Genomic DNA, 21,662 nt, shown 5'->3' on the forward strand with positions numbered 1-21,662 from the left:
TACATAATAGGGTTGAGTGAATTTAATGAAAATTCAATACACATTTTCACCCATCCAAGACACGCAGTGCACAATATGATGTGAAACGAAATGATAGCTATCGAAACGACATAGTGCAGTCAGTAAAACATACACCACACCTCGCAATAACACAAATATCGTCGCGATCGATTCGCATGAACATTCATTCATTTTAAAATTCCGTGCTCCAGCACGAACCTGACCCGATCTCGAAAAATCTTGGATCGAAATCCAATTAGTCCGTAACTTCAAATTTACAATTTCAAATCCAGATTCCATGTTCATCTCTTGATAGTCATTACGGCATCGCAAAAAAGTGACTTGTAGCTATTCATCTCACATTAGGTATCGTAAATTGCAGCCTGTTTCAACACGTGCATGATATTTATGATATGAATTGTAAAATCAGGTAGGATACGCTCATTAGTCATACAGGTGATTTGTTGATTGGATGTTGCAAACATCAATGTCGTCATTCTACTCAACGCCACACGTATTGCAAGTAAGCTTGCAATGAATTTTCACGTATCGATTACTCGTGCAGTGCGATGTCCAACTACCGCAATTTGCGTCCGAGTCACTGCAAACTCCTTCCTCGTCGCGATTGTCCCCACCTATACCGAAAGTATGCATTGACATTGATAACGTATTGCTAACATCCATTTAAATCAATGCACAGTAGGGGTTTTCAAAAGTAACTGTCTACTGGCTATAAACTGATTGGTTGGCTACAAAGACGCTACACACCGAATTTGGCTCAAATCCAACCTGTAGCGTTGTAGAATTGAAAATTTTACATTTAATATCGAAAAATTAAAAACTCTTCAAGTTTTATTGGCAACCACATGGAATTGTTAGGTTTTCTACATAGCAAAATTAATACATAATTAAAGAATTTGCCTCCGTAAATACTATTTTTTTCCAAATCAAAAATTTTGTGCCTTGATTACTTCGCTGCTACTGGTTGGAATTAGCCAAATTTGTTGAAAAATTGGATTTTAGACAACTCAACAATTTCATGGGGTTGAAAGTGAAATTTGAAAAAAAAAATTCTGGTAAATTTAAGATATTTTTACTCCTATAGATTCGCTGTTACACGTTGGACTTGAGCCAAATTTGGTGCGCAGCGTTTTTTTTATTCAACCTAACAGTTTTATCGAATAGTCAGTAAAGCTTGAACAACCCTAATGCAAAAATATTTCCTCACCAGATTCGATTTCATGAGATAGTTTCTGGCCTTGGCAGAAGCCACACGCCTTGCGACAGTTTTTACTGACGTATCGGTTATTCGAGCACCGGGACACCCAAAAGCTGCAGTGTTCGGATCTATCAGTACAATTCTCGACTTTTGTATCATGGGAGCCATCTTGATTCAGTTGGTTATCTGAAAAGGATTTTAGGGTACGATGACTATTGATATCACTAAACAAGCGATTTACATAGCCCAGTAGGCCTACAACGTAGAGAAGATATTGATTTGGTATAGCGGAATTTGTACGTAATGTAGTATAAAACCATAGCATTTCATTTCAAATCCACCAACGCAACTCATTCGTATGGCAAAGTCTAGTATACAGGCGATAGTGTAAAGTTATTCTAGATTTACTTACTCGGCTTGTTTCTTTTGTCACATAAGCTACACGTAAATCGACAGTTCTTTTTCGCGTACGGCTTGTAACATTTATGCACCCACGAAGAGCAATTCTCGCGTCTGTCTTTACAATGTGGCTTCCGAATTTTCGTAGTGGTCGAGGTTAACGGTGTAGATGTTGCCGTTGTCACATCGTTATGTTGTAATGAAGCACACGACCCGCAAGTCACTGGACAACGTTCTTGAACGGAGATCTTCGCACAGTGCGTCTTCTTTAGATAACAATTCCTGCCTTTATCTTTGCAGCGTGCCGCTTTTTCCGCCGCTGAAAGTAGATGAAAAATGAAATGCAGCTACTCTTAAAATTAACCTACACTTCAATCCGTTTACAACCATTTATTATATATGTTGAGTAGTGGCATTATCCCAGCAGCAACTCGCACCGATTGTGTCACTATCTCACCAAGTCGATAAGATACAAGATACAAAAATCCCATCGGCCTATTTCGCACGCATTCGTAGCCCAAAACCAATCACTATAGGACTATAGCTAGCTAGACCATCCGAAGGAGATAGGTGATGTATATTCATGTATGTAGTTGGTACTGCTATCGCTATGCGTTCAAAGCACGGTAACGTACCGTATCGTACCAGTATAATTTTAGTTCTTACGAACGTTTAAATAGAGACTCACCACTGTCACCAGTCAGTATCAAATGGAGTGTGCGAAATTTGAAGTTGTACGAAATCTCCCACAAAATAATATATATTTTAAGTTGATATGCGAAATAATTTGCCCCCTCCCCCTAATTGGGGGTTTGGGGTGCGGCAGTTACGGCCTTGCCTCCAGTACAATCTAATCTTGGAGCACTCGGTTGCATATTACTATGTAATGCGTAGTTTATCAGCATGAACCACCCTATACTGCACCATTGTCGTGGAAAACATTAAATGTTATGTGCTGGGCCATATACTTTGAAGCGGAGTTTAATTAAGTTTTGCATATTGGTTATCATTGGACCCAACCAAAGTAGATCTACCTGTAGGTGTAGATACAAGACTCTTGGATTCAACGGTCATACTTGTGGCAGTTTCACAGATCCTGCAAGTCTTGGGGCATATATCTCTTATGTGAGGCAGAGAAGAGCAATGGGACTCCCAATATGGGCATCCGACATCTTTGTTAGCACACATAGGTTTCTTCGTCTTTGTGATATAAGACTGCACTGAACAGAAAGTGTATACATCACGCACAGTACCACACGCTGTGACGAATTTACATCTGGTGGAATTCATATAGGATGATGAATGATAGAAAGTTGGTGCTACGTTGCTGCTTAATATGCAGAATAGATGTTTGTTACAAATTGCTAAGTCTGTTTTCCCAAAATCTGACCTGTCGAATAGACTGGAATTTGCGAGTTAGAGTAGCACCGTCCGCACGACAACTTGCATTGCACTCTTATGTGAGGAAGTGTCTCGCAATAAGTTGTCCACAAAGGGCAGTCCTCGTGTTCATCCTTACACATTGCGGGCGACTGCGATGAGCTTATAGTTGACGTCATAATTCGTTCTGGTTCACGGTCTTCATCATCTCGAATGTAAGCATATTCAAGATTATATGTACGAAAACGACGTATATATTTTTGACATACCTTGTTCAGCGGATGAAGTTGTAATTGTCGCGCTGTCAGGCGTGCAAACGCTGCAACTTCTTTTGCAGTATTCAAGCATAAAGTCAGGATTTCTAGTACATTCGCCAACATTGGCCCAGTAATTACAAGACCAATTCGCGTCCTTGCAGGGGTCTGCTATTGGTGGTGCAACTGATTCGTGTTCTAAGTGACGAAAAACACCGTTATTACGATGGCAATTCGCTGATTTGGTGTGTTACATCTATATCCCTTTCAAATGGTCAGTGTTGTGTATATGTCAAACTACCTAATTTAATACACGGTATACATTTGATCACAGGGCAAACTCACTGCAATCCATTCGTACTTTATGATTGAAACCTTTCTTCTGGGACAGGTCTTCACATCTGCGCGAAAAGTATACCATGGAATAATCGCGATGCCATAAACTTGTAATATATATATATATGATACCTTGGCACAATCTGATTTCTACACGGGAAGATGCCTTTTATTATTCTATGTAGTGTGGGATCATATTTCTTCAATTCTTTGTTTGTATTTATCTCATTCTGTATGCCATCTCCACCATGGAGACCTTCTCTTTGTTGGTTAAAATACGCTTGCACTCCTAAAAAATAGCCACCACAAGGTTATTAACGTATCTCGCACAATATAGTTTTGGAGGCAAAGAATGTAATCTCACTCCGACTGACCACGCCTATTAGTGCAAGTCATGGGTGGGGAGTACTAGGGAATAGTGTGCAGGATATAACCAGGGCAGGGGTGGATATTGGTAGGATTTGTTTATTATTTTTTGGCCGGAGCGGGATAGGAGTCGGATTGCATTTGAAGAAATAATACGATTGGAGACTATGGGGAATGTGTAGATTTGCCCCGTACTAACGCCTATATGCATGGTGTTATGTTCTTGATGTTGCTCGAACAATAACTCACGATGCGGATGTGCATATAATAGGCCACACATAAAGGCGATCCTTTGGAGTTAATTAAACAACAATCGATAGAAAAGATATATGGTACAGAAATGTGAGATTTACTGGTAAGCAGCCGCCTGCATACCTTCAGCAAAATATTCGAGATGATCCGTGTTGGCGTAAGTATTTCTCCACAAGTCCAAACGCTGTGCTTGTCGGTAGGACTCACTGATCCAGAAATCCAATGTGGGCAAGGCGGTACGTGAAGCAACCGCGTGAATAGCGTGTGCTATCTCGTGAATAAGAACATCCTGAGAAGCGGAATAGCTGTAAACAGACATAGAGAAAATATTTCGCATCTTCATATGGCCCATTAAAAATAACAAACTTGCTATGAAACATATAGGCTACCATGCTGCAGTTACAAAGTCATATCGTAGAGCTTACGATCTAGAAGAAACTGTTCCGATAACCCCCCCCCCCATTTTCCCTGCTATGTGTTAAACCAGGTAATGATTGTCTATATTGGTGATTGGTTAATTGTCTTCAGAAACCAACTCTCTTGAGTACAGTAGGCTACAATCGTACATAAGAAATGGTTTTATCCGCGTGAGTGGTGATACTATATTATTATTATTCTATATACCACTGGCTGACTGAATAGGATATCATGCTTTACGATAAACCATCACTTGAAATTTGTACCTGTCGTTCTCACAAAGTAAATGTTCTTCACCTATAACAGTAATAGGATTTTCCAGTGTTCCTCCCAGAGCCCGACCGCTCCAATGGACATAGGATTTCAATTCTGGCACCTATAAATACGGTGTCTGAGCGCTCGTATCAAATGATTTGATACTTCAACAGAGCCCATCACATCATCTTTATCGGGGCCAATGCGAAATCAGAAACGCTATTGAAATGCAAACAATGCAGTATGGGACAAACCAAATTTGCCTCATTTGAAACGTAACATCAAAACTCGGCGACTTCCATGAACTATATGCAGTCATTTTCTGGTTTATTACACTGGTCAACACATATTTTTAGGCAGACAAAGTAAGAGTGGTTTTGGGGGTTCTGAAGGGCACTGATTCCGAATTTGACCTTCGTTTTTTTCAAATTGGCTATATTTTTGGAGATAATCCACGGGACTATTTTGACTAAAATCTCATATTTTCGCTGTATGTGCTAGATAAAAAATCGGTTCAGTCGTACTATAAAGTTCAGAAATTCAATCTACTTGTTATTTTGACGCGCTGAAGCCTGTTTTAAATCAAAATACATCAACAGTGTTATATTTCGGGGTATTAGATTTATCATAATTGGAGACTTTCACGGATATCATGTACATAAATAAACTTCAATCATGTATATAAGTATTTACCTAAATACTCAAATAACGTTGCATTATGTGAATCAGTTCTATGATAACCACCTATTTTAAATTCAAAATAATCAGTTGGAATATAATATTAATAACTTATCTTAAAGCAAAATTAGTTCTTGTACTATTTTCGGTTGTAAGCAATTTAGTGCAGTTTTTCGAAAGGTTTCAGCAATAGTCTGCCATAATATGTTCGTCGCATCTGCACTGATATCTTTCTTTTGTTGCTTTGATGTATTGGTGGAACCTTTCCCCTTTATATTCCCTCTAATCAACAATATTATCAGAAAATATATCAAGATGACTCAACAGGAAGTGAGATTTAATGGTCATGTTTGCTCCGAGGTTTCCATATGCAGATACCTATTCTCGGACCAACTGTTTGTAGTTGGGTGCTTTGTGGTTTTTCAAAAAGTTTTATTTACTACATCCTAGAAGGGATTCAATGCAGTGAGCACCTTTCTTAATATGAAATTGTATTTATTGGTCCGTATTCGAATCTGAATGAGTATTTGAGTATTGTAGTTAAGCTTTCCAGGGAAAAACTTGATAGCTTTATAATCCTCTTTCATCTAGGTAGAATGACCAATCGGTATAGAAGAAAATATATTTCCATTGTGCAAAAGTACAATTTTTAGGCTTGACAAACTGCTTTTTTAACAAACAAAGTTCCCGCATCAGGTCATGTTAATATTGATGGAATAACTGAGAACGACATGAGTGTTCATCATAGTCAATTATCTATTTATGGGCAGTATAAAAGTCGAAAAATCTAAGATTTACTTTCGAGCAAGTGAAATATCCAAGTGTAAATACAGTGATTTTAAGCTTTTTTATGGGTATAAATATCTTCTTTTCTAGAGCCAATCTGACAAAACTAATGTGAAATTCGCAATCGGCAACCTTGAAAACCCCAGAAACGGCTACTAGATGTTCTGCCAAATTTTTTTTCTTCATTTTTTTGACCAGTGTTATTGAGTTCATCAATAATAACGGCTTAATTCTCACCATCGGAACTGTCTGGTTCATTGCCATCACGGTTATCCTGCCTTTGTTGGTGAAAAGATGATCGCGCATATCTTTCCTCTCGGCAAGCAAGACACGAAGCGTATAGCATGCCCTTTGCAAAGCTCTGAAGGCGAGACAGAAAACACTGTACAAAGCGCACACGCTGCAAGCAGAGCCCGAAAAAAAGCCCGACAACGGAATGTGGCATAACTATTGGTTGGGAATTCTCAGGTATTTCTGTCATCAGGTATATTGGAAATGCGACGGAAGAACAAAAGTAGAAAATTCTGCGCAAAATGCAACAACAAAAAACAAAAACAAATTCGAATTGAATCTTATTTCGCGTTACCGTCTCTAAAACCGCCAATTGTACAATACATCAGCACTCCTTAAATATTCAAATTGAAAAATCCAATTATATATATGTGATTATCGCCAAGACTATGCTGTCTGAATATCGTTAGTGAATGTAAAAAATATCATTGCTTAAACTGGTCTTCCAGTTCATGCAATTGTGGGTTACGGATGTCTAGATTGTCTAGATCAGTGCTCTTCAACCTTTTTTGGAGTGGTGCACCTTTGAAAGTTGTAGCTCTGACTCATGCACCCCTGTCAGGTACATACATAAACTGCATGTGTTAACTAAAATAAAGTTAATAAGTTTCATCTATCGTTCGAATTGTCAAATATTGAGCCAATATAGAGAATGATTACTGAAATTAGGTCGACAAAATCACGAGTTTCGCCCACAGGATATAAACCATTGATTTCAAGTGTAATGTTTATCATGTGCCCCCTATGCACCCTTTGTACTGGTTAACCCCATGCACATTTTTATGCACACCGTGAACACCGACCGGTTGAAAAGCACTGGTCTAGCCAAAATAGCAGTGATTGCGGCTCAAAGAATCAGCAGTTGCATTAGATACGTTACAGTAGAGTTACCCTATTTTGGAATCGGGAAAGGAGAATCAGAAAAGTTAGTTGACGGAAATTGAAAACACCTGATTTTGTAATATTTACTGGAAATCTTGTTGTGTAGACTAAAAAAATGTCGTCACTTTGACTTTACTTCCGATTCACCCAGTTTTTACGTTAATCTGTTGGTACTGACTGATAAAATGGTCATAACATTATTCGACTCCCGAATGACCCGCTCGAACGTATCCGTAATACCTATTTCACGTCATTTATGCCGATTTTCCCTCGACTCTGTGTCCATTATCCTATAGTTATAAAAGCTGTAAAGGAGGACGAATTGCCGAAAAGGATGACATTTAGACGTCCTCGGAGGACATTTTCAATTTCCCTAAACAGGAGAACAAATCCTCCTAAAGGAGGAGATATGGTATCCCTATGTTACAGTAACTTCACAACATCACTAACCTTTTATCGACAATTTTCGACGCCATAATGGGTATGCCGTACGCACTTGTGTACTTGTTATAAAACGTCGTGTTTAACTCGAAGTATTCCGCCATACGTGGTGGTATTTTCGTAACCTAGGAAGAAAACGACATACTTTCTTGATCTTTGTGACATTTACCTGGACATTCACCTGATGTCTAATATAGTCAACTGGCACTGTAGCATAAATATATAACATCTGTTTGTAATCCCGGAATTTCCTACATGATAAATATAGTGCAACGCTGTTATTTCCTACAGGAACGGCAATTCCCATAAGCACTGTGGCTTTATCGAAATGGCTACGTAGCAGATAGCGATACAGGGATGGACGGACGGAACCAGAAATTTAAATGGAAATGATCGTAATTTTTGCATATATTATTCGCCAGCTATACAGGTTAGCAGAGTTGGTCAGTAACGACGTATTCTTATACTTTTTTGGAGTACTCCAACATAAGTTTTGCATACTAACATTATATTTACTGAATTCGTTATGTTTTTGACTATACTGCCACTTCGGCTTAGCAAAACTACTTACTCGGGATTTTTTTTAAATAGAAAGTATAGTTTTGGATATGTTTCCATCACGTTTACGAGTGAAATTGTCATTAGGACTGCGTGAAATATACCCTGTATCACGATAACTGAATATTTTATCAATAATCCCATTTTGCACTAGTCCTTTTTGCGTTACTCGTGAATATGCACAATACAATATCGAAGCTATAGACACTTTCGATCGGCTACTAAAAATAAGCGACGTCTCGACCAAATCTACATTCCGAAACTAATCACTGGAGTTCTTTTCAAATCTTCATGTTCCACCGACACTTAAAGTAATTTTGAATGGTTGGGAATCGAATCGCTACTCCATATTGCAATTGTATTGAAATATACCATTACTTCTGCACCTGACTTCCAACGATGACTAGTTTCACCGCATCTGCACGTTTGACAAGTTTTCATATAATATATCAAGCAGTAGCATAACGATCTCGACTACAAACGGGAGACTAGTGGTATAAAGCAGTCGCTTCACTATAATGGAAGTGTACGGTACGCTTGTTCCACAGAATAAGAGTGTGGCGAAGGCTAATGCTGTGTACCACTGTACTGTACCACTGTACTACTGGGATGCAAATATCAAGTTGAACGATCACATACAGCGAGTCATGAAATGATCTACCAAATAAAATCAGCGAATAAGGAATATTAACCTTCCTGCATCTGTTTGAAAGTGGAGCCTCTGTAATAGCCCTTTTCGGACGTCCGATCGTATGCTTTTTGAAAATAGGTGTATTGGGGTATTCAACAGAAGTTAAGAGAGCCATCATTCCTGTGTGAGATACAAAGACGTAGATAATTCAATAAGATTGTAGAATTATAGATGCGTCTGAATACATTTTGCTGAGTTATTGTATCGTTAGGCCACATAAACGATTCGCACCAGATTCGAAACTTTGTTCGTTGTTGTGTTATTTAGAAAGTTATAATAGCGAAGCAACTACTACAGCCGATTCGGACACTTTTCATGTAGTCCAACACTATAAAGTGTGAACCAGTAGTCTCAACCTTTTTCCCGTCCCATTTCAGAAATTTAGTTTTCATGATCTGGCGCCCTTGGGTTAGGACTTGGCTAGTCTACTAATTATAATTAACGATCTAAAAATTGTATGTACTATACTTTTCAGGATCAAAGCAGGCCGCCGTAACAACCTTCGGGTAAGGGCTCAAACCAGACTTGGACAACTAGAAAATTTTCAGCTTTTCCGAATTAGATTAGAATTAGAATTAGAGCTACACAAGTTTTTCCCAATTAGATTAGAATTAGAAGTAGAGCTACACAGCTTTTTATAAATTAGATTAGAATTAGAATTAGAAATACAATTTTTTGCCAAATTAGATTAGAATTAGGATTACTGAATTCTCAAAAACTTTGAAATTTAATGAAATTGTGAATGGGAAATAAATGCAGCAAAAATCAGTTCATATCAATTTACAGTGCATTCCCATAACATGCATGAGAATGGCTAACGTTTGTACGCCAAGCTTGGCTCGTTTTGTACTATACCAGAGTTCACCACCATCGTGACCGGCAATCTAATTTGTGATTTTGGAAGAACGCGAAACAAAGCATTTTGGAATGCTAAAATTGATTTCAGTTTCAAATTATTGTTGTTGTTTCAAAATAAGCTATTCGCCTTTGCGCAACAACACTATTCCACAGTAGCTGAAACGGCTTCGGCGATGGCAACATCATTATATCGATGAAGTGGAGAGTCAGCTGATATCAATAAGCAATTAAGCATATTGCTTTGACGTTCAACGGCTCAGACACTGCCAAGACCGAGACGCTTAGAAAGCGGCATAGGACTTCCCCCAAGATCAATCTTTTGGATGAGATAGTCTTTCAGCAAGCAGGGCATCGTATGGTATGGTATGGAACGACAATTTTCCATACTCCATACTTGCCTGACTCTCTCCATACCATACTTGCAATTTTCCACACCATAGCAACATTGTTCCATACCATACTTGATACATATTCCATACTTTCAAATACTTCAATATCATAGTATAGTACCTTTTCTAGCACCTATATTATTGATATTTCGGATGTCATTTTTGCTTAAACTAGCCATGATGCGAATCTAATTCCTGGTGATAGTTTTACAGAGTCTGTTTTGGTGAGGTTTAGTTCTGCAGCTTCCGCGAGCAAAATGAGATAGTCAGCAGATTTTTATCTAGGACAGTCCATAAAAGGGACGGGTAACATACGGCCCGCGGGCCAGATGCGGCCCGCGACGATATTTTGTCCGGCTCGCAGACAGTTTCCCGTCTTACATGATAGTGTGGCTCGCGGCCCCAGTCTGCCGAGATTCCCCACTACTTGCCTAAACGTAAAATTTTAGTGACTGTATGTTATTATATAGGTGTGCGCACTGCGCAGCGTGCGAGATTGGAGCTTACGCGTAAGTTCGTCGAAGCGAGAAGACTTGCATTATCGGTATTTACGATGTTCTCAACCCTAATGAATTGAAATCTTGGTAAATTTTAGGTACCCGACTTAACAAACGCTTTGAAATCTTAATTAAGGATTGCACCGTGATTTAGTTGATCAGAGAGAAGCAGACATGGCGGCGCCCGTATGACAATGCTGTTCTCAAATCCGCATTGCATCGGCGAGAAATGGCTTTGAAGTGACATATTGCTGTCGATAAAATACATTCAATGAATACGATTTATTCCTTGTATATATGCGCAAATAATGTACCCATTCAGCAATCCGGCCGCCAAGTACCTAATTTTCCTATATCCGGCCCGCTGACTGGAGAAGTTGCCCGCCCCTGCTCCGTAAGAATATCATCGCATTTCCGGTACATTGGCATGAGGCGCATGCAAGTTTGAAGTAAATACTCGCAAAATAATTTATAATATAGGCGCACCCATAAAATATCCCAGCTACAGGCGATCAATACAGCAGCGATCTGCGTGATTATTAGTACAGTATTTGGTTGAGGTTAGCGTGGCGAGAATTTCAAACTATATCTACCCCACTCCGTGATCTATAATCCTAATGTGAGATCGTTTGAAATATGACCAATAAGATATATCGCTATGTAAATAGTATAAATGTGCGGGCAATATTTCAGAAGAAATTATCAATCACATTGAGCAATTAGTACGTTGCATCATGATTGCTTGTAAGCAAGGAATGGGGTAGTTGGAGTAGCCAACATTACCAATTATTGCGTCACACGATAGACTTTATTCGGAGACGTCGTGTCTAGACTCAATAGAATATCGGATCAACATTACTGTTGTCATTATTATATCACAAAATCATGTCATTCGAAGTACTCCTATAACCGTTGCACAAGCGTGTATTTGTTCCTACACAGCATTCATTAGTTCACGTTCACACATAACAAAAGCGATCGTATTCCGTGAACACTGAACAGCGATCAACGTACGCTTCATGAAGCTTGCACAGATCACGATAAAATATATAAAACACCCAAGTATGGAAGTATGGAAATGTCGTTCCATACCATAGATTAAAATCTTCCATTCCATACCATACTTGCATTGTTCCATATTCCATACCAAAATATCGATCCATACCATACCATACTTCCATACCATACCATGCCCTGTCAGCAAGTAGCTTGTCTTATTAGTCCCAATATCGATTCATTAGTCGCTGGAAAGTGTTATCGGGTATCGTGCGCATCTCGTAGTTCAAAATAAAAGGACGTTTATGATCATTATATTTCTTGTTGTATTTATACTACGTTAAATAAAATATTACTTCTTTAGTGGTAACCATGAGCATCGCCCATGTTAGTCAGCACGGCGTTGTAGTAAGGTAAAGTTTTAAAACCAAGAATGTTGTTCGCAGACTACAAGCTACTATGCTAGCAGGCTATTATTCGTCGCCATATCTACTATGACTGTACGGTGTGAGTAAGGCGATGGCGGCTTGGTACTGGATTTCCCTTCGCGAGAGGGAAATTCTTGTTAACTCGCTGCAAAATGCGTGGTACAAAGAGGCATTTTCAGGAAAACAATAAATTAGATTAGAATTAAAATTAGAGCATAGGAACATTTCACAAATTAGATTGAAATTAGAATTAGAGCAAAAGAAACGGTTCACAAATTAGATTATATTTAGATTACTGGCATTTCGCTCTAATTTAGTGCAATTAGACAACTAGAATTATCTAGTTGTCCAAGTCTGGCTCAAACCTATATCAGGTACGAGAAAAAGGTACACAACTCGATCTCGCCCCTGCGATTGGCGATACGGTGAAGTTGTATTGGGTTTTATTTTGATGCTTTGTGAGACTAATAAATTAACTGGAAATATGGTATAAACGTTAGATATATATGATCACATTGCATTTTATTTACACCATGTTTTAGCCTACCACTGTATTAACCTGAGTAGAGACTTGGTGATGGCGTTTATAGTCGATCACACTTGACGAAGTTACGCTCTTTTAAACTAAAGAGATAGGCAATATAAGCCAGTGCTGTGCGATATAGCAACTAAAGTTAAATTGTAAACTACAAGCAGGCAATAAAAACGACGATATCCACCTGCCCGAGCGTGAAACATAAACGTCGGGGTGCACTCTCGATGACCTTTCTCGTGATTCATAAACAAGAATTCAATTTTCCATAACGTTGCTTGGCGTCCAAAACCCCCATATTCCGCTGTAGAAGCTGTTATTATTCGATGCGTCTGCAAATGTAGAGTAAATCAACTTCTTTTGCATGCGTATATTCCGGTGTAGCAGAGTACGCATCGTTGACTGTGCTATTGGAATTTGGTACGGTTGTGTCATCGTGTCGACTCTGATCATTCCAAGCCTTTGTAAATAATTTATAAACATTCAGTATTTACCTTCACATGCCATAGCTCCCAGTTGCTTGGCAAGTTTTCGGAAACTCGAGATTTTGGAGCCGAATTATTTGAGGATGAGGTCGAAATACGTATCACTGGATTACCGTAGCATCCCGACACCATTATTTTATCCACTGTGTGGTAATTTGGTATTCGATGTATGAACGATCTAAATGCGTAATGCATATCGATAAACCATTGGGGAGAAAGGCAGTTATCGTATTTGCTAAAGCTACGGACGTACATTAACGTCTCTTCGTTCTGTTCCGTACGAAACGTCGCTAGAGCCCAGGCGTCGTCACATATCCACGCACCCACTGAAAATCGACGGTGAACGGGTTTTAAAACGGATATAAAATTGAAAGCGACGAAAATGAAACCGCAAATATCACTCATTTCACCATCAGCTATCTCTACGGCGAAAACTGCGTCGGCAGACTTGCTATCAATTTTAATTTACTCCCCATTGATCTAGCGTTAGCGGCTACAGTAACTGAGCACAACGATGACAAAAGCTATCCGAACGTTCGATCATGAAGAAACGTCTATTTTCTGTCGACCTTATCACACTTTTAGTAGAAATACCACGAGGGCGAAAATTTATATCCTTCACATCTGCGAACAAAGTAACCCCATAACGACACAAACTTCTACAATTGAAATATCAATTTATCCTTACTCATATCGGGTATTCTGTCTTTATAGCATGCTGGTGAAATATCCTCAGCCCAAGTTAAACCGAACAGTATGGCAATAAATGGTATTAGCATATTGATCGAATAAAATATATTCTGCAGCCGTCACTGGAATAGCTTAGGTTACTGATGTAAATTTTCACATATATTCTGATTTATAACTTCAGAAATGGACGCTAAAAAAAGACTCGTACTGTATTATCCAAAAAGGGGTGGAAGCAAACATTTTCAAGTCGTGTTAGTGATTTAAGTATTAATCTAATTTACATGTGTTATATTTTCGTACGTCTTGTTCTGTGATGTATGTAAGGTGCCATTTGTCACCGGAATGGTCGGCCAATGGCCACCCGCAACTAATATATCGTGTCATACCTTAAAGACCTTCTGTATGGTAATATAATCATGAATACTGGTAGCTATAATGTAGCAATACCATAAGCTATAATGAACTATATTAAGCTAGAAATGTTCTTTATAGTATTGCGCCGCTAGGTAAGTTTATAAGCAATATGTTATATGTCGGCCTATGGCCCTATGCGATAAGCATAATGTTTGGTGCAAGTTGGAAGTTCGCCTATTTTCGGCTCACTTTGTCATCGGCGTCCTTATTAATCGGTTATGAAGCCGAATATACACTCTCTCAGGAATTCGACTCTATATCCCAATTGGATTGATTGAAGACTACCAAAGCAAAAGTATCGGTGTTGCCTATGTCTGGGTTGCCATTGTTATATTGGCTGCTGATATCCTATCAAATTAAACATGCTACTGAAACCCCCTTCATATATACATTACGGGAGTCCACTCTACATGCTCTGTACAGCCGCTGATGATAATTTTCTATCTGCGGATCCTTCCAACATTCGGGTTATTTCTACACAACTCGCGCAAACACATGGCACGTCCGACAAATTCATTTTTGTGAACCTCGGTTAGCTGACTATTCCTACTTATATTCAACGCTCCATTGACTGTTTATCCGTAAATTCGAATTTGTGTGGTATCTTTCAACAGTAGATTAGAGTATGATTCTGCCTGAGCAGATCGGTCATAGGTTGAAGCAGTATTCGATGCGGGCTACTGGCGACTGAAAATACTATTAATACTATGTATTTATATTAATGAGCCGATTACTCAAGTTTGCGGATTGGATTGGGTATTGACATATAATTGACGTATTACACTTCACTGAACAATGTATGTTTTGTTATGGAGACCATAATCATTTGAATATGAATAGGAAAATTACAATTTTCACAAATTGTAGAACTAATGTATTGACGACGTCGCAATGTCCAAACTTTTCTAGATCATTAGCCTGACGAATGACGATCCACTTGAGCGAGCCTAGTCTTGGGCTGTGGGACAGCAAATGTATGGATAAGAGCGGTCGTAAAATAACGCACAACGGATGAGTACTGCTGCGATCAGTTAACTCGACGCTATACTACTGCCTTCTAGCATTAATCCAAAGGGAAAACGGGGCCTGAGGAATCATAGCAAACAATATGGCCTGGTGTAAAATGACAATTGATGTCGAAACACCGAATATTAACAACAACAACCAAAACAACAACAACAACAACAACAACAACAACAACAACAACAACAACATAATCGACCTCATTTTTGTACCGTTAAGAACGCATACATTGGCCCAAATATAGATAGTCTATTTACCATGTCCTTTGATTCCCTAATCCATTCCACATGCAAGACGCCATTCATCATTTTGAAGTTCAAGCCCGGAAAAATAGATAGCGATCATCGAAAACTTTGCTACTGTTGCATGCATGGCTCTTTCTGATGTTGGCGATATTGCGACATATGGGATATGGAGTTTAGGGACTGAAAAGATTTGTGATTCCTATTTTTGAAATAGTATTCTTTTTTATTTAAAGGTTCTCCAATAAATCGTTATAGATAGGGTTGCATTTAAAACAAAAATCAGTTTGAAACAAACATGTTTAAAACATGGCCCTTGTTTCAAACATGTTTTTATTGTTTTTTTTTCTCATGTTTTTTTAAGCAATCAGGTTACGAATCCTTAATTGCGACATCATAGTGGATTGACATTGACAATTGAAAGTATAGGGAAAATATGGCTCCTTCGACGAAAAAAGCTTTCGAACACTGTCATATACACTGTCACATACTTTTAAACGGGATTATATACTTATGCAGCATTTTTGCGGTTGGCGGTCTTCATCATTAAAACACCCATTCAGTATACCAATGATCTATATCTACATTAGGGTTGCCATTTGTCCGGAATTTCCCGAACATGTCCGGAATTTCACTGTTCAAACTTGCGTCCGGGAGGAATTTCTAAAATAAGCCTAAATGTCCGGAATTTTGAAGGCTTGAAGTAGGCTAATATTTTTTTTCGTAAATCAACATAATAACATTATTTTTGGAAATATTTATGCTACATGATCTTTTTTGTCGCGCTGCGCGCGATTTACTATCACATTTATTGATTTAAATATGGGGGCTATCACCCCTCGCAAATGCAATAAAATATAAATAAGAATAACCTTCATTTACCGAAATAAGCCTAATTGTAATCGCAATTATAGGAGAACGGTATATTCCTAGAGATGGTTAAGGTCCTTTAAATGCTTTATTCGAAGATAGCGGTTCGAAACGTGGGGGTCGTTTGTCTTCATTCTGGGGTTCGCGAAGATGTTAACGTAATCAGCTTCCAAAATAACCCGTGAGTAAGTCTGGGCAAATGTCCTGACTTGTTGTAGTATTCAGCTCGTCAAATTTTGATCTAGACCACGGAACATTTTCAAAGTGGAGATGGAGTTGCGGCCATAAAAGGTTAGAAACCACTGGATGTGGGGTGTTTATAAAGTTCCGTGGTGAGCTACGGTATAAAACTGATAAACAATCTTATCGGTGTGATATGAACATGACTTGACGATGTACAATTGTACACTCCCTGTATTGTCGAAGTCATTATCCTCCACCAGGTCTATCGCTAACTCTGATCAGGTGGGCGGAAAGACGTTCAAACTATATAGTAATATGGAAGAACCCATATTTTTGACATAATTCATTCAAAAAATAGAACGAACAGATGCATATAGAAACCAGATGCATATAGCAAGCCCCTCCAGAAGTTGCATCGATTACCCGAAGGTGGGCCCAAATGATTGTTTATTTGGGCGGGAAGGGGCTGAAAAAATGTGGTTTCGGTCCCGCGGTTACACAACACACAGCCACATACTCCTGAACCGGATCGTGTCCATCTCTGGTCTATAAGCAAAGCTTTGCTAGTGTGACATCATATTGACAGATGATGTGCTCATAATTCATTTTGAAATTCACTAGTGGGCGCAAAAGACAGTCCGGAATCTGGGTCAGAGAAATATGGTAACCCTAATCTACATGATATAGCTGTTGACCCGATGACAATATCGGGTGCTAATCGACCGTAGGCTCATATTGCAAGTTTTTTAGAAAGTATTTGCACAGTTATAGCTTAATGATACAACGTTTGAAAGAAAAACATTTTTAAAAGGCATTTTTCAAGCACTGTTTGTAACATGTTTTAAACAAAGTGTTTTAAAACACTATTTCTTTTAAATGCAACCTTAGTTATAAAGTTGCAACAGTCGATTCTCTGCAGCCAGAAATAACATCTCTATACCATGGGGATATTTCATTAGTGTTGTGTTGTTATTCGGTTCATTTAGAGTCCAATTTGTCTCTGCTAAATGACCACGCGCGTTGATATATTATAAATAACTAACCTATAGTCCCAATCGTCGAGGATGTCGAAGGATGTCGCAACGATCAAGGATGGTGTCTCAAACATCCACAGTAAAAGTGTTCGAATTTCGATCTTTCTTTGTAGACGCTTTTCCTAGCTCTTTCCCGTCGCGTTTCTGTAATGACGGCTTTTGATCAGTGACGCTGGGGAGGAGGAGTCTAGATGAACATATTATTTCCGAGACTATATAACGAGGGCCTTCATCGTCGATGGCGGGGGATTTACCTAACGTCGACTACGCCCCTCTTTTCCCCAACACTATTCTTCGCCATTTTCTGAACACGCCGAGTATGCAGCCTGCTTTATGGCAGCAAAATTGTGTGGCGGAAGTAGTGATACACTGCCGCAATCCCCCCCACACGTAACACTGGAAAACTGAATTAAAGGTCAAGTTAAGAAACAATGGTCTAATTCAGTGGTTCCCAACCTTTCTCGACTCATCGCCCCCTTATCAATCTCAACACAAATTTTCGCTCTCCCATATTTACGGAGGACACACAATCGGGAAATTGATTCACCTAACTCTGATAGCTGGTGAATTTACTGAAAAAGGACCTTTTTCCGAGGTGTTAGGTGCTCGGAAAATTGTTTTTCCGCGTCTGCTTTCCGTTGAGTTTGCCTCTTTTTCGAGTCACATGCAGAATAAGCTGTCTTCACGTGCACGTTCATTTTTTGACTGTATTAATCAAATATATCTCACTGGACGTTTTAACATTTTCGCACCGAGCGAGATAGTGTAATGGTTATGCGTCCGGCTTCTCGAGCGGTAGGTCGTGGGTTAGATCCCCGGCCGGGTCATACCAAAGACTCGAAAAATGGTATCCGCAGCTATCCTGCTAGGTGCTCAGCAATCACGGATAGCATGGAGGAGGAAAAAAAAAACGGGGGCGCAGACTAGATGACCTCATGGGGCCGTATCGCAACTCCGTCGCCAAAGCATCTCGATGGTGCAGGCGAGAAAGAATATCATATCTCTCACTTGTTTCTCAAAATCGTCCACTGGGGGGCGATATTGCCCACGTTGGGAACCACTGTTAATCGCACCATAGTAATTTTTTCATCGTTCCAGCTGAACTTACATCTATTGAAATCCAGACTTTCTAACATATATGTAGGTATAGTTGAAGGCGACAAATTACGAGTCCATGTACAGTCCGCTTGAGGATGAATTTAGATTTAAATATTGATAGGTTTATAGTTGAGTCCATAAATCGCTCACAGTCAAATCGGAATAACAGTCTTCCGATTAGATGCCAATGTATAGCCCGCGGACATATCAGCATGCGATAAAACAAGTTCCACTGGAGCACAGCGATCCTTGGCCATGGCGTCACGTGAGCACGGGGACATGAGCATTGATCATTGAGCATGGAGGGAGATATACATGCTGAAGTATCGTACTCTATTTATTATCATAAGTTTAGAGCTCTAAAGCTAGTTATTGCAAACCAGAGGTGGTCAAAGTAGTCAAGAAAGCTACTCAAGTAGAATTAGAAGTAGCGACGAAAATATCTACTCAAGTACGAGTAAAAGTACTTCTTTCATAAGCAACCTAAAACTACTTGAAGTAGAAGTAGAATTGACTGACTTTAAATCTACTCAAGTAAGTAAGTAGCTGTGAAAACGATCGTAATTCGTTCGCATGGACTATCAAATGGATCTATGCGGAAGGTGTAGAGAGCTTGATTCATATTTATGCATCCCAGGAGGTGTCAATTTTTGACAGTCGTCCACATCATGGGATGTAAATGATAGCATTGATATGGAAATGCGATACTAATTTTTTGTTTACTCGAACACCTCGTTTTAGAGAATATCATGGCATGGCGCCCGCCCCCATATTATACGGCCCCTAGTTCAGTCGAAGAGCAATACGGAGAAGTTGTGTCGGATACGGCTTTAACACTTTGCGCGATTAGCATACGTTTGTTAAAAATACGGCAGATCGTAAAAACGCCATATAGTGTATAGCTTTATTTTCGGAAAATATAAGGCATTACTACACTTGCTTTTATACTTCAACAATCAACATGTATGTTTTCCAGACAAAAGAACCGAAACTATAATTAGAACTCAACGTATAATACTCGTAATTGAAAGAAAAATACAAATACCACTTCTAAAAAGCGGAAATATATTTCATGTCTTTTGTCCAGAAAATATCAACGGCGGTCTGCTAAAACAGGTCTAACGTAAAAAAAAATTCAAAGTCCACCTTTCCAAATTAGGACACGTCATGTGCCGTTAGCTATAATAGGTTATTGTTAGATTGCGAAACGATAGTTTCAAACGTTATGGGGGGCCATACTTACTGTGATGAAATATTTGGTACCGGCAACAATGCGGTGTGAACGGAACCACGCAACCCGGTATCTAAATTATATTCAGCGATACTTTCGTTAAAACATATTTGTCACTCCATATCTACTGTGCGCGAAGCGCAACGAAAATTCTGGGTATTACATGACTTTTATGAAAATGAAATGTTGGTACTGCGTGAAAACAGCCCCGAAATTCCTTTGGCTATCTTTCTTCTTGGGGGATTAAACTACTTCTACTTGACAAACTGAAAATAGCGAAAAGTAAGTAAGCAGTTCACAAAATATTACAAATTAGAAGTAGAAGTAGCAGAAAAAAATCTACTTGAGTAAGTACCAGACGTAGAGGAAAACTACTTGAGTACTTCTAAAAAGTAGAAGTACTTCGTTACTGACCCCCTATGTTGCAAACTTATCTTATCCAAGTACTAAGAATATATCCCATGATAACAATGATGTATTTTGAATAAATGAAATTGTTCTTTCGGTTCATTATATATGTTACAATGATATTAACAATGTGTACTTGGGTCAAGTTATTATTTTCCGAGCGCAAGATCTCACTGTCAATAAACTGAAGCAGTCCTTCATTAGTGATGCTTTTTTATGTTTATTCTATTTCTATTTCCTTACTCGTTGTTACACTACTTGACAGAGGGAGGAAATTGATTACTGCCAAAAATGCTTGGGTGACTCCGGCCTTGCAGACTTCGGTCCCATCGGGTCTCCCAGTCTATACGGTCACATCGGGTCTTCCAGTCTATATCAATGTGTGTTAAGCAATTATAGAAAATATCTCAAGTTTGGACTTCAATGGTTGTGAATATTCCCTACGGTATTTCATAGATGAAGAATGAAAGAAAGAACTCTCTCTCTCTCTATCTCTGTTCACGTGTTTCCATGCCAATTTGTTCCCATGTTGTCCATCGTCTTGCTGAAATGTCTCCATGCTCATTGCTCTCAATACTCATAAGACCCTATGCTCATGTGTCACAATCACAATGGCGATGTGTCCTTACTAGGGTGTATGGTATGCTCAATTGTTCGTTTTCATTGCGTCGCACACTCAAATGTCGGAAAACCGCCAATACTGCTAAATTCGCAGACATAATACTTAGTTCCTATTGACGGTTATATTATGTTCAACTGCTATTAGTTTAATAAGGTAACCTGGAGATGACCAGAAATGAAGCGCATAAAAGGCGGGTATGTTTTGAAAAGTTCGAGTGCACGTGGTATGCACCGAAGTATATATATTATTTGGAAACGCTGCCGAACGTAGAGGAAGTCATTTTCATGTGAGCCACAACTTTCTATCGAGTCATTCAACTAACGTCATTGTTTTATTCAAGTATTTTCGTTTTAATATGTCGGCGCTGGCTCATGTATAAATGCATGAGTTATACGGATCGGATTCCTATATTTTATAGAGTGCGTGATCTAGTTTCTGTTGGTACACATTTCGCGGT

General features: G+C 39.0%; 1 protein-coding gene across 5 annotated transcripts; it reads right to left on the reverse strand.

Annotated features, from left to right (window-relative positions):
- Positions 1–7: 7 nt before the first annotated feature.
- Positions 8–15,152, reverse strand: LOC145445263 (uncharacterized). 5 transcript variants are annotated; one of them, XM_080323435.1, is made up of 17 exons: positions 14,079–15,151; positions 13,644–13,716; positions 13,400–13,568; positions 13,093–13,237; positions 9,207–9,325; positions 7,966–8,081; positions 6,580–6,703; positions 4,890–4,999; positions 4,330–4,511; positions 3,721–3,877; positions 3,598–3,653; positions 3,268–3,450; positions 3,009–3,206; positions 2,695–2,838; positions 1,632–1,937; positions 1,229–1,405; positions 8–635 (listed from the first exon to the last, which is right to left on the reverse strand). In XM_080323435.1, exons 1-17 carry the CDS (start codon positions 14,167–14,169, stop codon positions 499–501), a joined length of 2,487 nt encoding a protein of 828 aa, XP_080179561.1. In that variant the 5' UTR covers positions 14,170–15,151; the 3' UTR covers positions 8–498. The 5 variants fall into 5 exon arrangements, with proteins under 5 accessions (XP_080179561.1, XP_080179559.1, XP_080179563.1 ...); XM_080323433.1 differs by having other exon boundaries at positions 1,632–1,943; positions 2,665–2,838; XM_080323437.1 differs by having other exon boundaries at positions 2,653–2,838; positions 14,079–14,164.
- Between the last annotated feature and the right edge of the window lie 6,510 nt (positions 15,153–21,662).

Source organism: Botryllus schlosseri, chromosome 8 (assembly GCF_051294905.1).
Source record: "Botryllus schlosseri isolate E-star chromosome 8, Bs_hap1, whole genome shotgun sequence".
Taxonomy (NCBI): domain Eukaryota; kingdom Metazoa; phylum Chordata; class Ascidiacea; order Stolidobranchia; family Styelidae; genus Botryllus; species Botryllus schlosseri.